Source organism: Camelus ferus, chromosome 2, assembly GCF_009834535.1.
Source record: "Camelus ferus isolate YT-003-E chromosome 2, BCGSAC_Cfer_1.0, whole genome shotgun sequence".
NCBI classification, from domain to species: domain Eukaryota; kingdom Metazoa; phylum Chordata; class Mammalia; order Artiodactyla; family Camelidae; genus Camelus; species Camelus ferus.
The window spans coordinates 100,983,430-100,997,181 of record NC_045697.1 but is presented as its reverse complement, the minus strand read 5'-3'; the positions used below and the strand labels follow the sequence as shown (position 1 = coordinate 100,997,181).

Here is a 13,752-nt window from a genome sequence, read left to right as displayed (position 1 = left end):
ACCTGATATTTTGTTGTCCATTAAGCTTTGCTGTATTGCAAAATATATCCATTGCCCAACAGCTATGGAAATAAAATCCTGCCCTGAAATTTAGGGCTTGGGAGTGCAATGGGAGTGCTGGCCTCATAGAAAAAGCATCAAATATTATCTTAATATCTAGCCCAACACGTTTTCTTTAAATCTTTTAAATCCTTGATGACATGACCATGTTCCTTCTCCCCAAATCACTGCTCATGCATCCCAAATATTCAGTTTGTTCATAGCCCCCCAGCCTCTGATAATATATGGTTTCTGGAAAGTATGTTATTGATTCATTGGCACTAAATTATGCATAATATTTGAATTGTAGTAGATCTTAAGCCAAGGAATGAACCGTTCTGACGCTTAAGAAATAAATCACTTTTGTAGTAGGGTCATTTAAAACCTCTAATATAACATATCAATTGTCACCTACTATATAAGTGGGTAAAGTTGACTAACAGTGATTGGAAGAAATTCAGAAATATATGTTTTCAAAGTAGGTATGATATATAAATTCATATATTTTTATCTATATTTATAAATACATATGCCTCAAGAACATCTTTAGAAGAGAAAGGAGTTACTAGGTGGTAAATCAGAGAACAGTAGCCACATTTTTTATTTGGAGTTTAATGTATCATTTTTTAAATTTTATGAAGACTGTATGTCCTAGAACCTACTGAAACAAAGATGTAAGAGTAAAATTCTTAGAAAATCAAATACCTTATGGATTATGATTTTAAATTTTTGATCAGATCAATAATTAGAACGGTACCCTGATTAATGATTTTGTTCATTGATCTTGATCTAAAGTGCGTATCTTTGTAATTTAACTATCAAACTTTTATTTTTTTCTCTTCCCAGTGTTAAAGAATCCAGTGTGTAAATTATATAGATTTCCCACATCTGACAATAAGTGGATGCGAATCCGGGAGCAGATGTCAGAGAGCATACTTTCTTTTCATATTCCTAAGGAATTGATCTCTCTTCAAATCAAAGAAGATTTGTGTAGGTAAGAGAAAATGATTTATGGTTGCCTCTTGCATTATTTATTTTTTTCTATAAAACGTGTTTTTTCTTTAAGTATGATAATAACATAAAAGTCTAGACCTGCATTGTCCAGTATGATGGTCATGAGCCCTGTATGGCTGTTAATCACTTGAAATGTGATTAATCCAATTTGAGATGTTCTGGAAGTGTAAAATACATACCAGATTTTGAATTCTTAGCACACACACAAACAAAAAAAAGACTGATTTCATAATGAAATGTTAACATTTTGGCTATATTGAAGTTACATACAATATATTGTTAATTTTACATATTTTTCTTTGTACTTTTTACATATGACTATGAGAAACTTTTAAATTACATGTGTGACTCTCATTTATGGCTTGCATTATATTTCTGTTGTAAACTTGGTATCTAGCCAATAACCTGAACTTCGAGCTTGCTTATAATCTGTGTGTCTTTACCTCATCTAATTTTGATTACTATTTCTATAAGAAATTCCTACTTGATTCTTCTTTGGATTACTCATCTGTAACAAGACTTTCAGATATTTGTTGTTCTAAAAACTCTTTGAGATGATTGATAAAGTATGCTATGTGAATGGACAGTATTGTTAATACAACAAAATTAAATCTGTTGCTATAGTACAACAAAAGGATTTGAGAGCTGATTGTTGATAAGAATATTTCTGAACCATGACTAATGAAACAATTTGCTTCTCTGCCTTATAAACCTCTAGTGACTAAAAATGCTGTTGTTACACCTCATTCATTATACTACAAATACTGTTAGGGCTCTAAAACTCAGAAGATTGGCAAATATTTTTGAGTTAACATTTTGTAATTGCTGAAATACAGCAGAGTGTGAAATGTACAAAAGTTGGTATTCCAACATATGCTCAAAAAGAGTTACCTGATAGCATTGTACCCCTGTGGTCTCTGCGGTCCATAGGGATGCCATATTGACCTTAGCCAGTGAGCACACTCTGGACAGGGCAGTATTGACAGTATTTGTTAGGACAGGAATGACTGCACTAATGCTGTATGTCCAAGTGAGGGGGGAAAATAAAAGAAAACAAACAGAACCTGGATTTTAGGGGAAATCAGACAGAGAAAAAGAGAATTATAGTATAAATTAATATAATGTAATCATTAAATTATATTATAATATGCAGTTAATATGATATAACATAATATAATAAATTAAATTGAGAATATAAGAATGGGACATCCTTCTGCAAAAGGACTTGAAACATTTTTGTTGATTGGGGGGAAACTCCAGCCTAGACAGAGCTTTACTCTGAAGTTCTTTTCTCAGCCTCTTTTACCCCTCATCTTATGCAGATCCCAGAAAGTATGTTACTCGCCTCAGCCTTCCTCCCAACAGCACAATTTCAATAGATTTTCTCACCTTGTTTGATGAAGACTGTGGGTGCTGTAGTGCTATTTGTCTTTCAGTACTTGCAAAGAGGGCAAAATACTTCATTTGCACGCTTGGAAATCTATCCTGAGGGAATTATTATCAATTATTTTAATTGTTAATTAATTATTATTAATTTTTTTTAAAGCTTGCCGTTTTTTCCTCCAGAAGAAAAAAAGAAGTTGCCAGGGCAACTTTATATCATGGTCATTTACATTGCTAAGGAACCAAAACAACTATTTTCTGAATCTTTGAAAGAAATATTAACTAAATTGTATCATTTTAGTTGGTGAAGAGCAGTAAGTAAATGAGGAGCAAATATAAGTTGTCAGTAAGTCCCTTTTTATATTTTGTTCTGTGTAGAACCTGTGGACAGATGGAGACAGTTATGGGTGGATAGAGAGAGAGACAGACAGCCAGCTAGACAGGCAGGCAGACAGAGATACAGATGTACAATATTTTCTTTCTTTTCTTTTCTTTTTTAGGAATGTCAGTAAATACAGTATGAACTTAGCCGTATATCAGGATTCACAAAAACTTTTTCTTTTTTTTTTTTTTTTAACTTTTTCTTAAAGCACTAAATAGTAAATACTTTACAAAATAGTTTACAAAAGCGAGCTGTCCCCTCTTAATTACCAAGATGATGAATTTGCAAACATGATCAGTCCTTGACTTGTGTGAAGTCTGGATTTTGGAAATCCTACACTTTCATGATACATTGACCCTTTTAATCTCCCTTTTCAGCCTAGATGTAAACTTTTCTACTTAAGCTGGTGACCAAATGCAGTCAACTTCTCTGAGTTGATGTGTTACCATTTCTCTGTAGGAGTGTTTAGGGAATTATCTGAATATTTTGTTACATAACTTCTCCCTTACCAAGGGAGTGGAAAGTGGAAAACTGAAAAGACTGCTGTGATTGATCTCAGCCTCATAAACTCACAGATAAAGATTTCCTAAATTTGACTATGGATTTAATTGTGAAAGAAAACAGCAGTTAAGGAAGGGAACTAAGGAAATATGAGATGTGCTTATAATCACAATTGTATCTGAAAGACAAATTATTACTAGTGTTTCATTTTTTAACTCGGTAAGAATGAAATTCCACTTACACATTTGAGCGTATTACTAATTTTATCACATCTGGGTTTGATACGCACTTAAGAGTAAGTTAGCATGAGCCTCTTGCAGGGACCACATGTGTGCATAGTTTTGCCTCTTTGCATAACGGATACCTTTATGTATAAATGAGGAAAATGTTATCCTTCTCAGCCGTGGAGTGTGTATGTTGGCAGGTACATAACGATGCAGCAGTTATTTTCCATCACTTATACACGGTGTCTGTCCTTGACTGCAGCTGCCATCTAACAATTCTCTTGCTGTTAGGCTGTTAGTCTCTTAGTCTCTTAGTTTACATGACATTAGACTCAATGGGAACTACTTATATTACATTTGAGGTTGTACACACACAAAGTCTTAGGGCTTTGATAGCATTTAAATTCTTTGGGGGCTCCTTTTGATTGACCTAAGCATTAAATACCTTCTGCGTTCAAGTTCAGGTACATAACAGCTTTTGCATTGGCTGTGAGGTGTTTTCACAGTACTACAGTTTGAATTTTATATTATAGTTTAGGTCCAAAATAATCACAAGCAGGAAATCCTAGAAATCAATTTATGTTTACTGCTGTGAAGAAAGGCTTATATTGTGCTTAGCAGTTTTCTGATTCTTTGCTCCTGGAGCCATATTTTACAAATATATAAAATGTATGGTGAATTTTTTTTCTAGAAAAATGATATATGCTCACTATAGAAAACAGTGAAAATACACAAAATATAAAAAAGAAAAAGGAAAATCACTCTAAACCCACCACCCAGAAGAAATATTGTGTCTTTATGTTCTACATCTACTCTTAATCTTCATGAGCCTCTCAATGGGAAGCAGAGTTTTGGTCCCATGACTCTCCCACCCTGTATCATGTTTAATTTCTAGAAGGAAAATAGACTAGAAATACACTAAACTATTAGTAATATGCACACTAACACTAGCAATGATTATTTCTGGATGGTGGATTTAGAACGGTAACTGGGTTATTATGGAGTAAGTATAATGGAAAGGGAAGGAGAGAGATATGTTGAAGATGGCTCAGAGATGCGAAATACATCAAGGGATGTGTGTGTGTGTGCGCGCGCGCGTGCATGCGCTTATATGCATCTTCCTGTTTTAATAATGCCTCAAGCTTTAACTTCTTTCGGCTTGGGTTGCACACAGACAAGTTATGTAGGTCTCGCCAAACTACCACCTATACAATTTTTATAGCTTGTTTTCGTGTTGCTACATACTTTGTTTATGTTGAGTGTTTTCTTCAGATTTTGCACTACTTCAGAGGTTAGCTGTCCTTATCTACATTGAAATATTAGTTAATTGATAAAATGATGGAACTTGTGGAGTTGAAGCTTCATGACAGCTCTACACACGGTAATAAATGACCATATGCAAACATATGTTTAAATGGGAGACTTTGGGAAGCCATAGTGTGTTTGGCTTTATCAAAAAAGTATACTTTTCTACCTTATAAAATGATGGAAACCTATTATGGCACAAAAAGTTTTAAAGAAATGAACTTTCATATTTCAGTGAAAATGAACTCCATGGTCCATAAAACACCCCAGGAAAAAATTAGTTTGATTAATATCCTTCATTTCTTCCCTATACCTGTTTTTCTTCCTTGGTCCCAAAGGTGGGGAAGGAGAGAAATTTTCTGGCATATAATTTTGGGAGTCTAAGAAGAAAGAATAAGAATATTTTGTAACAGTTAACTTTAAGGAGTTCTTAGATTTTATAAGACATAAAAAAATTTGTGTGTGTCATGCAGAAGAACAGTCTTGTAAATAAAATATTAAAAATATGAACCAAATACTTTAGTAGGGAAAATGTGATAGGATTTTGGGACACACAAACTCTAAAAGTTTTCTAAACATTTCTTTGAGAGAATGTACATAATTTGTCTTAGATGATTTGTGTTTGTAACCATTGTACATATACTAAATTCATAGTGATAAAATGTTATGTCAGTGAAGACAGACACTTTTGTTCAGTGTTATATATTTCAAATATTCTGTATTTATTTTTAGAGCTCTGTTACAGACTGTGAAAGTTGTATCTATCTATATCTTAAATCTATTTCTTGAGCATAGTATATTCTTATATATTCAAAAGATGGTCAGTAAGATACATTGAAATCCCAGGTTGAAAGCTTACTTGCCGCACTGAGTACCATTTTAGAGACATGTTCTACATGCTTACTTAAATATTATCATATACTGTTAAATTGGTTTTCTAACACTGTACCTAGTTTAAGAGAAATGCAGAAGATACTCAATTTTCTAACCTTGCACCTTATCTTAAAGCATTTTTTGACTATTACATTAAAAAATATTCATTATATTTCAAGCTGATTATGCTACAAGTGCCATTTTAGAAGTGTTCAAAGTATATATTAGAAATTATAAACTAGAACTAGGGTATATTCAGATAAATTCTACTTCAAAAATGTCCTCACTATGCAGAAAGATATACGGTAGGATTTTACAACGTAGAGAGTCAGCCTGTCCACTTAACGTGGTTTGATGACATTCTCAAATATAATTTATGTACTTTTTTTCCAAAATTTTTTTATCACCAGACAAGGTTCCCCCTTTGCACAGCCTACGGGCAAGCAAGGGCTCCTGTCTACCTATGTTTCCAACCTCATCTTACACCTTATTTATTGTGGCCTGGCTGAAGCAATGACTTTTGAGTCATCTGTTGATATTTGCATACTTAGATAAAATAAAGACACACTGAAAATCTTTACTGACCTTAAAGAAACATTGACTAGTGGGAAAAGTGATAGGGAGCCAGCTATTGTATTTAGATCTCATATAGATCGAATGAACCTCAAACCGATGACTTTCATGGCTGTTTTTATAATGTTGTCTCTCCTACTTGGTTTCTCTTTGTGCTTCTTCTGTCTCTCTTGCTTGCTTTCTCTGAGGAAAATCTTAAGTCCTCAAGATCCAAAAACTGATGCATAAAAAATATCACATCAGGACTCCACTGTTGACTCATACCTGATTAGTGTTATTTCTTCTGTTCATTTTTCTTCATGCAATGTTGATGCACAGTTGGAATACCATGCAGTATTTTATTTATCATGGAAAATGCATTTGCCTTTCCAACTCCCAGTATTGAGGGCAGATGCTATGTGCCGTTAAGTTCCTCATTATGGATTCTTGGTATCATTTAATGAGAGATCCTGTAGAGCGCTTAGCATCACCAAGCTGGCAGTAGAAATATGTGTTTTATTTTGATCTTTGGTTATTACAGTATCCCCACAGGAACAAATAAGGAAAAGCTCATTCAGAAACATATTCGGCTATTGTGCCAAGATTCTTTATTTCAAATGGATAAAATAGGTAAGAGTGTGTGTTGTGATGATAAAAACACAGCATTGGAATAATTATCAATCCGAGTTTGAAACCTCTGTATTTGCCATTTGATACATACTTATAATTTATAGAAAATTACTTAATATCTCAATTTTCTTTTTTTTTAACTTTTTAGATAATAACTTTATCATTTATCCTGCAGGACTACTGTAGTAATTAACTGAACAATCAGGAGACTTTAGCACTTATGACTATGGGATTTGGTGTGTGTTTGTGTAAGTGTACCTCTGGGGTTGAAACCTGGCTCCCCAACTCCACTTAATAGCTGTGTGCTGTGGCACACTTTACATTAAGTATTCTAACCTTCAGTTTCCTCGACTGTAAAGAAGGGATTAAATAATAAGTACAGATGGTTATTTTGAGGTTTAAAATGAGCTGTTGATGAAAAATGCCTGGTGCATACATACATACATAGGCCTTTCATGTGCAGAAACCACTCTTACCAATTCTGTAAAGAATCATATTACAGAGTAGACACTCAGTATATCAAAACTATTATTGTTGTTTTTCACTTTAGCTGAGTGTTGGTAGTCTTTCAGACACAAAACCAAGCCTATAATTTATTTCAATTTCCTTTAGTTTGCTAACATAGCATATGCCTCATAGGTATGTTTACCATATGATGTCACAGATTTCCTGCGGGCAGAAAAGTGGCCTGGGCATGTCTTCTCCCACAAAGCTGATGTGCTTAGAGCTGAGACTGATTTGGGAATGATAGTCAGGTTCAGATTAGTTAGAGCCTTCTGGGACACAGAAAAGAAAGAACTTGTCAATTTTCTTATTGTGTTATTCCTGGAATCTAGCATAATACCTGGCATAAAATAAGCACTCAGGAACGTACTCTTTTCCCAAGAACAGCTGAAATTGTGAGAAGAGAATGACATGATTACATTTAGAAAAAGGAAGGCATGAGTGGAGGGATAAAACAATTCAGAGAATATTGTGGTTGCCTAGGTTAATAATGATGGTGCCTGAGACCACAGTGGGGTGTGGGGGAAATGGTGAAATGTACAAACATTTGGGATTTTTTTTAGGGAACTAAACTCAGCAGGGTTTGTTGATGGATTATATCTGGAGATAAGGTGTTCAGGATAACTTAAGCATCCTGACCTACATGACTGAAAAGATAAGTATAATTCATTGATGGAGGAAATAGTCAGCAAGCACAAATTTAGAAGGAAAAAGGACCCTCTTTGGCTGTTAGTTGAACCAGCTAGGTCTGTGCTATTGAATACGGAAGCTACTTGCCCCATGTGGCTATTGCAAGTTAAGTTAAAATTTGTTAGAATTAAATGAAATTAAAAATTTAGTTTCTCCATCACCTCAGTCACATTGTAAGTGCTCAATAGTCACATACAACTATTAATTATCCTAATTAAAAGTGCAGCTTTGGAAAATTTCCATCATCACAGAGAGTTCTGTTGCACAGCACTGATCTAGGGTAACCAGCAGTGGCATCTCTAAATTTAAAAAGAAGAACTCCAGTAACATAAACTCCTCCTTTCTTCCTGCCCATTGGAATTTAATGTAAAGAAGGAGAAGGTTGACATCAAGCTTTACCCTTGTTAGCAAAAGACAGAAACGTTTTGTTGTTGATTTTTTTTCCCGCAAGTTGATAATATCAAGATGTATGTTCTTGCTGTGATTTCTAGTGAGAATGAGATTGTGTTATGTTTCTATTGGAGAATCTATCTAGCGTAGTAGTTTAAAGCATGGGCACCCTAGACAAACCTCCTGGGCTTAATACCAACTCTGCTACTTACTGTCTGGATGACTTTGGGTAACTTACTTATCTTCCAAGAGTCTCAATTTCCTTATTTGTAAAATAAGGGTGATAATAATAACACCTACTTCTCTGGGCTGTTATGCATAGCAAATGAATGAATATTTGTCAAGTTCTTATTATAGTACCTGGCATGAATAAGCATTAGAAGCATTACATAAATATTTGTTAAATGAATAGAAAATACATAACGTTTTGTTTTGTTGTTTGACATCCCAACCATTATGTTAGCCAAGGCTGTCTGGTAAGGGCACACTTGAGCCAAATATTTGCACTGGCTCTCTGTTGACCTGGGTGGAAGTTACATTCATATGAATCCCTTGGGCGAGAGATTCCAATCTTGTCCTCCTATTCAGGGATACTTTCTTAAAAGAAATCATACTCACCAGGAATTGACATAAAAAAGAACAAAATTTGCAGTCATGTGACCTATGTACAAGTCTTGATTCTGCCACTTCCTAACAATGTGGTGTTGAACAAGTCACTCTACTTCTGACTTACATTCTTCTCATTTGTCTAGAGCAGCGTCATTCCATAGAACTTTCCATGATGATGGAAATGTTCTATACTGTACTGCCTTGTATGACAGCCACGTGGTTATTGAGCACTTAAATTGTGCCCAGTGTGACTGAATTTTTAATTTTGTTTAGTACAGCTCTGGAACCAGTATATCTGAGGATTGTATTGGGACCAAAGAGACACCTATGCACAAGTAACCTTAATTACCTGGAAAGACTTTTGGTGTCCACCAGAGAGCTCTACTGCCAAGCGCTTTGCTGAGTTTCTTGAACTCCATCTACCTGTGAAACTGAACCGGGTGACACCTGTACTCCAGGTCCAGGGCTGGGGATTCAAAGGGGAAATACCCACAGATGTTTGCACTTTCTAAAAGTATGGGCAGGAGTAATGAAAAGTGATGATAGTGTGAGCATACGTTCTTGTTTTACTAGCCTTTCAGGTGCAGTTAGTAATTTTTAAGGCTGTCCTGAATGAAAAGGCATGTATTAATAAAGGTGGATTTAGCAGGAACTTCATATAACATGCCACCACCTTAAAGCATAAGTAGAACACTGAGCTGTAAGGTATTTTGAAAAACGTCCATGTTTGACAAACTTTGAAGGATAAATAAGACATTATTTAGAAGTAAATCAGCACCAAATTATCTTTATCAGGAACAGCAAATAAAATCTCAGGACGGACTAAGACATGCTTATCATTCCTCATTTTTTTTCTAGTTTGGTTACCTAGAATTAAATTATAGAATCTCCCTACTTATCAGATACAAACAGATTTCATGACAACAACTAGATCCTGTGGTTACTGGGTTCCAATTCTTAGTCTTTGCATATAAACTTGAAACCTTGAGGGTACAGTACAACAGCCGCTTATTTTAATGTCAATTGAAAAATCAGTGAATGACCATTCAGAATATCCAGTCATTTTTCAGTGAAATAGTGGCCCATGAATTGCAACATTACCCACATTGTCATTTACAAAAATCCATTAAAAAAAAAAAGCCTGTGATTTATGGATGCAGCTTTTATCCCTCTGTGGGTTAAAGCACAGACAGTTTGAACTGTGGGTTGAAAATACTGTGAAATTTGACATGTAGTTGAAATTTGTTCAGTTTTATGGTGTCACCTGACCACTTTACAAAATGAAGCCCCCCACCAATCATTTATGTAGTCTCTTCTCCATTGACTATTTAGTATTTAATTTTTTTTCTCATTTCTTTTTTTTATGTAAATTTTTTATGACTTCTTTCCCATTTGCTTTAAGGTCTACTCTTGTTTAATGAATGAAAGCAGTTTGGCCATTAAATTTGTCACCCATGTACACCCACATGTAGTTTTAGAGTGTAATAACTACCAAAAGGCTCTTTGTAAATTGTGTGGCTATTTTTATTCTATACAATGGTATTGTACAGCTCATTGTGGGAAAATATTTCCATTTACTTAGATAGTAACAATTTCAAATAACATTTTAATGTCTTTCTTACTGGGCTGTATCCTTTAAGAGATAAACTTTTATTAAGTTATTTGGTCTTACTACAGTCTTGGAAGTGAATTAACTGTTATTCTTGGGCACTCTTTCTTACAATAATTACTATTCATAATTTCAGAAATTTTTGACTTTACATAACCAGATTTTTTTTAAGTTGATTACTCTAGGTTTACACTTTTAATAAAATAGGTGCTCAAAGGTGGAGCTTTGGCCTCAGAACTAGAGATATTATTTATTCTGTATGTTCCTTAGACAAGCAGAGCATCTCTGTGGTCATTTTTCTTTTGAAGATGTCAGCAGGGCATTTGTAAGATGTGATGGGAGGGATAAAAGGTTGTGAAAGAGCCTAAACTATATGCTAGATGTTCCCATCTCAAATCCTTCCCCGCCAATTTCTTTTACACCAAACAGAGGGAAATCTTTGCGATGGAACATCTACATAGTGTATTACTCAGGATTCTCTAGAAACACAAAGCCAGTAGTGTGTGTGTGTGTGTGTGTGTGTGTGTGTGTGTGTGTTTGTGTGAAGACTCAGTCTGAGACCTTCAGGGTTAGTCAGCAAGTGGAGACCCAGAAGAGCCTATCCTGTAGTTCTAGTCCAAAGGTCAGCAGGCTTGAGACCCAGGGAAAGCCAGGGTTTCAGTTCAAGTTCAGTCTGACAGGAGAAGTTCTCTTTTATTCAGGAGAGAGTCAGCCTTTCTGCTGTGTTTGAGTCTTCAACTGATTGGATGAGGCCCACCCAGCATAGGTAGGGCAATCTGCTTCACTCAGCCTATTGATTTAAGGGTTAAACTCATCCAAAAACACCCTCATAGAAACATCTACAACCACATTTGACCAAATATCTGGACACCTTGTGGTCTAGCCAAGTTGACACATAAAATTAACCACCACAGTAAGAAATGCCACATGAAGATACATTTTCAGAGCTTTCTCTATCCCTAAGGAAGACTTGCCCAAACTAGGGGTACAGACCTAGACCATGTAAGGTTACAGGACCCAACAGTGACTCATGTATCTATTGCCTGTATCCATTTTAACTGGAGCAGAGCTCAGCATTCTACTTTAGGGTTAGTTTATATTCTGACTTTATCTCGAATTTCAGGAAAATCTAAGAACATCAGTCTGCAAGCAAACCTTTTACTTATTCAGTCAACAAGCTGATGTAACACTTTCTATGGACTGAGAACTGTGGCAGGACAAAATGATGACTAAGACAAGTCCCTGCAACTCACAGACTCAGAGCAAATTTTCCCTATGTTGGAATTTTCCCCCTTGAATACATCATCAGTAGGTTTTAAAACTATCTTTTAAATGGAAGCTTTAAATAAATGCTTAACTTTCTCCTCTTTTATCTGTGTTCTATTTTGGTAGTCTCAAACTTAGTTTTATTTTTTAACAGCAGGAACTTTTTTTCCCAAACAGAACTGCACATGGAATTCCAATATTAATCAGAGAGATTCAGTTAGAGCTGGTGGGTGGCTGGATGAAGGAAAACAGCCTGCTGCCTATTCACTTACTTGGCTTCCCTGTGGTCCAACACCTGCCCCATCCTTCTATCCTCAACAGCCTCAGGGGTGTAAAGAACGAAGTTTAAAAACCATTTATTTGTTTAACATTCTTTTCAATGTTTTATGCGTTATATGTAAAAACTGTAAAGCAGGTTTGGCTGTTTCCCTTCCAATTCCTCTATGACTTATTTCGTGATTCAGTTTTCTTCATTCTTCATAGAGTCTGGTTTTTTTGGGGGGGAGGGATCACATTTTATCTCCATGTTATTTAATAGTCTGTGTTTCAAACACATTATAAACTTAGTAGTGTATCCACATTATGGAAGGTTCAGAGGATCACAGTGACCTCTCCAGGAATTGCAATTTCCCTAAAGAAGAAGAGCATGTATTTTTGAAATATTTAAACAAAGTAAGATAAAGCAAACCATATAGACAAAAGAAAAGTGCACCATAAGGTTATTTCCAGAGATCTGTATGAATATTTCATCAAGTATCAAGAATGTCATACTTTATAGTTGGAATGTCAGGAACCATAGAATGTTAGATAGTTTTCAAGGAGGCTCTTGCAATCACCTGTCTCTCTTGGAGATTTATTTTCTATGATTTGCCTTGTATTTTTGTAGGTAGTGAAGTGCAAGTGGATGGATGGCAGTAAGTTCCAAAAAAACTTTAGTGTGTAAGCAGGCCTAAGCTTATTAATATTTGAATATTCAGTCTTTTCACCTTCCTGTGCCCACCTATTGGAGTCTCGGAGAATTAGAAAGGGTTAGAGACAAGCTGGAAGATCAGTTTTAGAAACAGAACTTTAGTGAGAGTAAAGCAAGAGTTCATAAGAGATTATATGTGTTTAGCAGGGCAGTGAATTTTCCACAGAGAAATTTTTGTTGTTATTGTTGTAAGGTAGCACTTGAAGGAAAGAGCTTTTGAAAATAGAAAATTGTTGTTACTGTGAGTGAAATGAGAATGTTTATAGATGAGAAAGAAGTAGTTTACATTTTACTTATTTATTTATTTAATTGAAGTATAGTTGATTTACAAGGTTGTGTTAATTTCTGTTGTACAGGGAAGGAGTACTTTAAAAAAATATTTTCCTATGGATTAAAACCGCTTTTACAAAGCTCATCACCTTTTCCATACATACCAAAGGTTTAGTAAAGATGTGTAACTAATTAACTCTAGCGTTGATGCCAGATTTCTGTTTAGCTAAATGTAACAACATGCAGACTGGTCCACAGGGGCCACATCTGCGGGTCTCATGTACTAGACACCACTGTGCTCTTGAATGTATTTTAGAGATGATTACTGCATATCTAATAACTGTGCCATTCAAACTAAAAGATTCAGAAGTAAAGAATGCAAAATTACAATGTATCCTTTGTTCAGGTTTAATGTTAAAAGTACATGGAAGTTGGTAAATGTAATTCTGGAAGGCAATAGGTCCAGGTTCTAAACCCCACTCACTCAGCATATGTTCATGGAGTACCTTCAATAAGAAAGGCACTTGTGCGGCTTGTGATT

At 35.1% G+C, this 13,752-nt stretch overlaps 1 protein-coding gene across 1 annotated transcript in view; it reads left to right on the top strand.

The window, feature by feature from the left end:
• Nucleotides 1-13,752, top strand: part of INPP4B (inositol polyphosphate-4-phosphatase type II B) — a 643,844-nt gene that overhangs the window by 479,417 nt on the left and 150,675 nt on the right. The window contains exons 13-14 of the mRNA XM_032464080.1: nucleotide 412; nucleotides 886-1,033. Of these exons, the coding sequence (XP_032319971.1) occupies nucleotide 412; nucleotides 886-1,033 (149 nt within the window). The remainder of the gene's footprint in view (nucleotides 1-411; nucleotides 413-885; nucleotides 1,034-13,752) is intronic.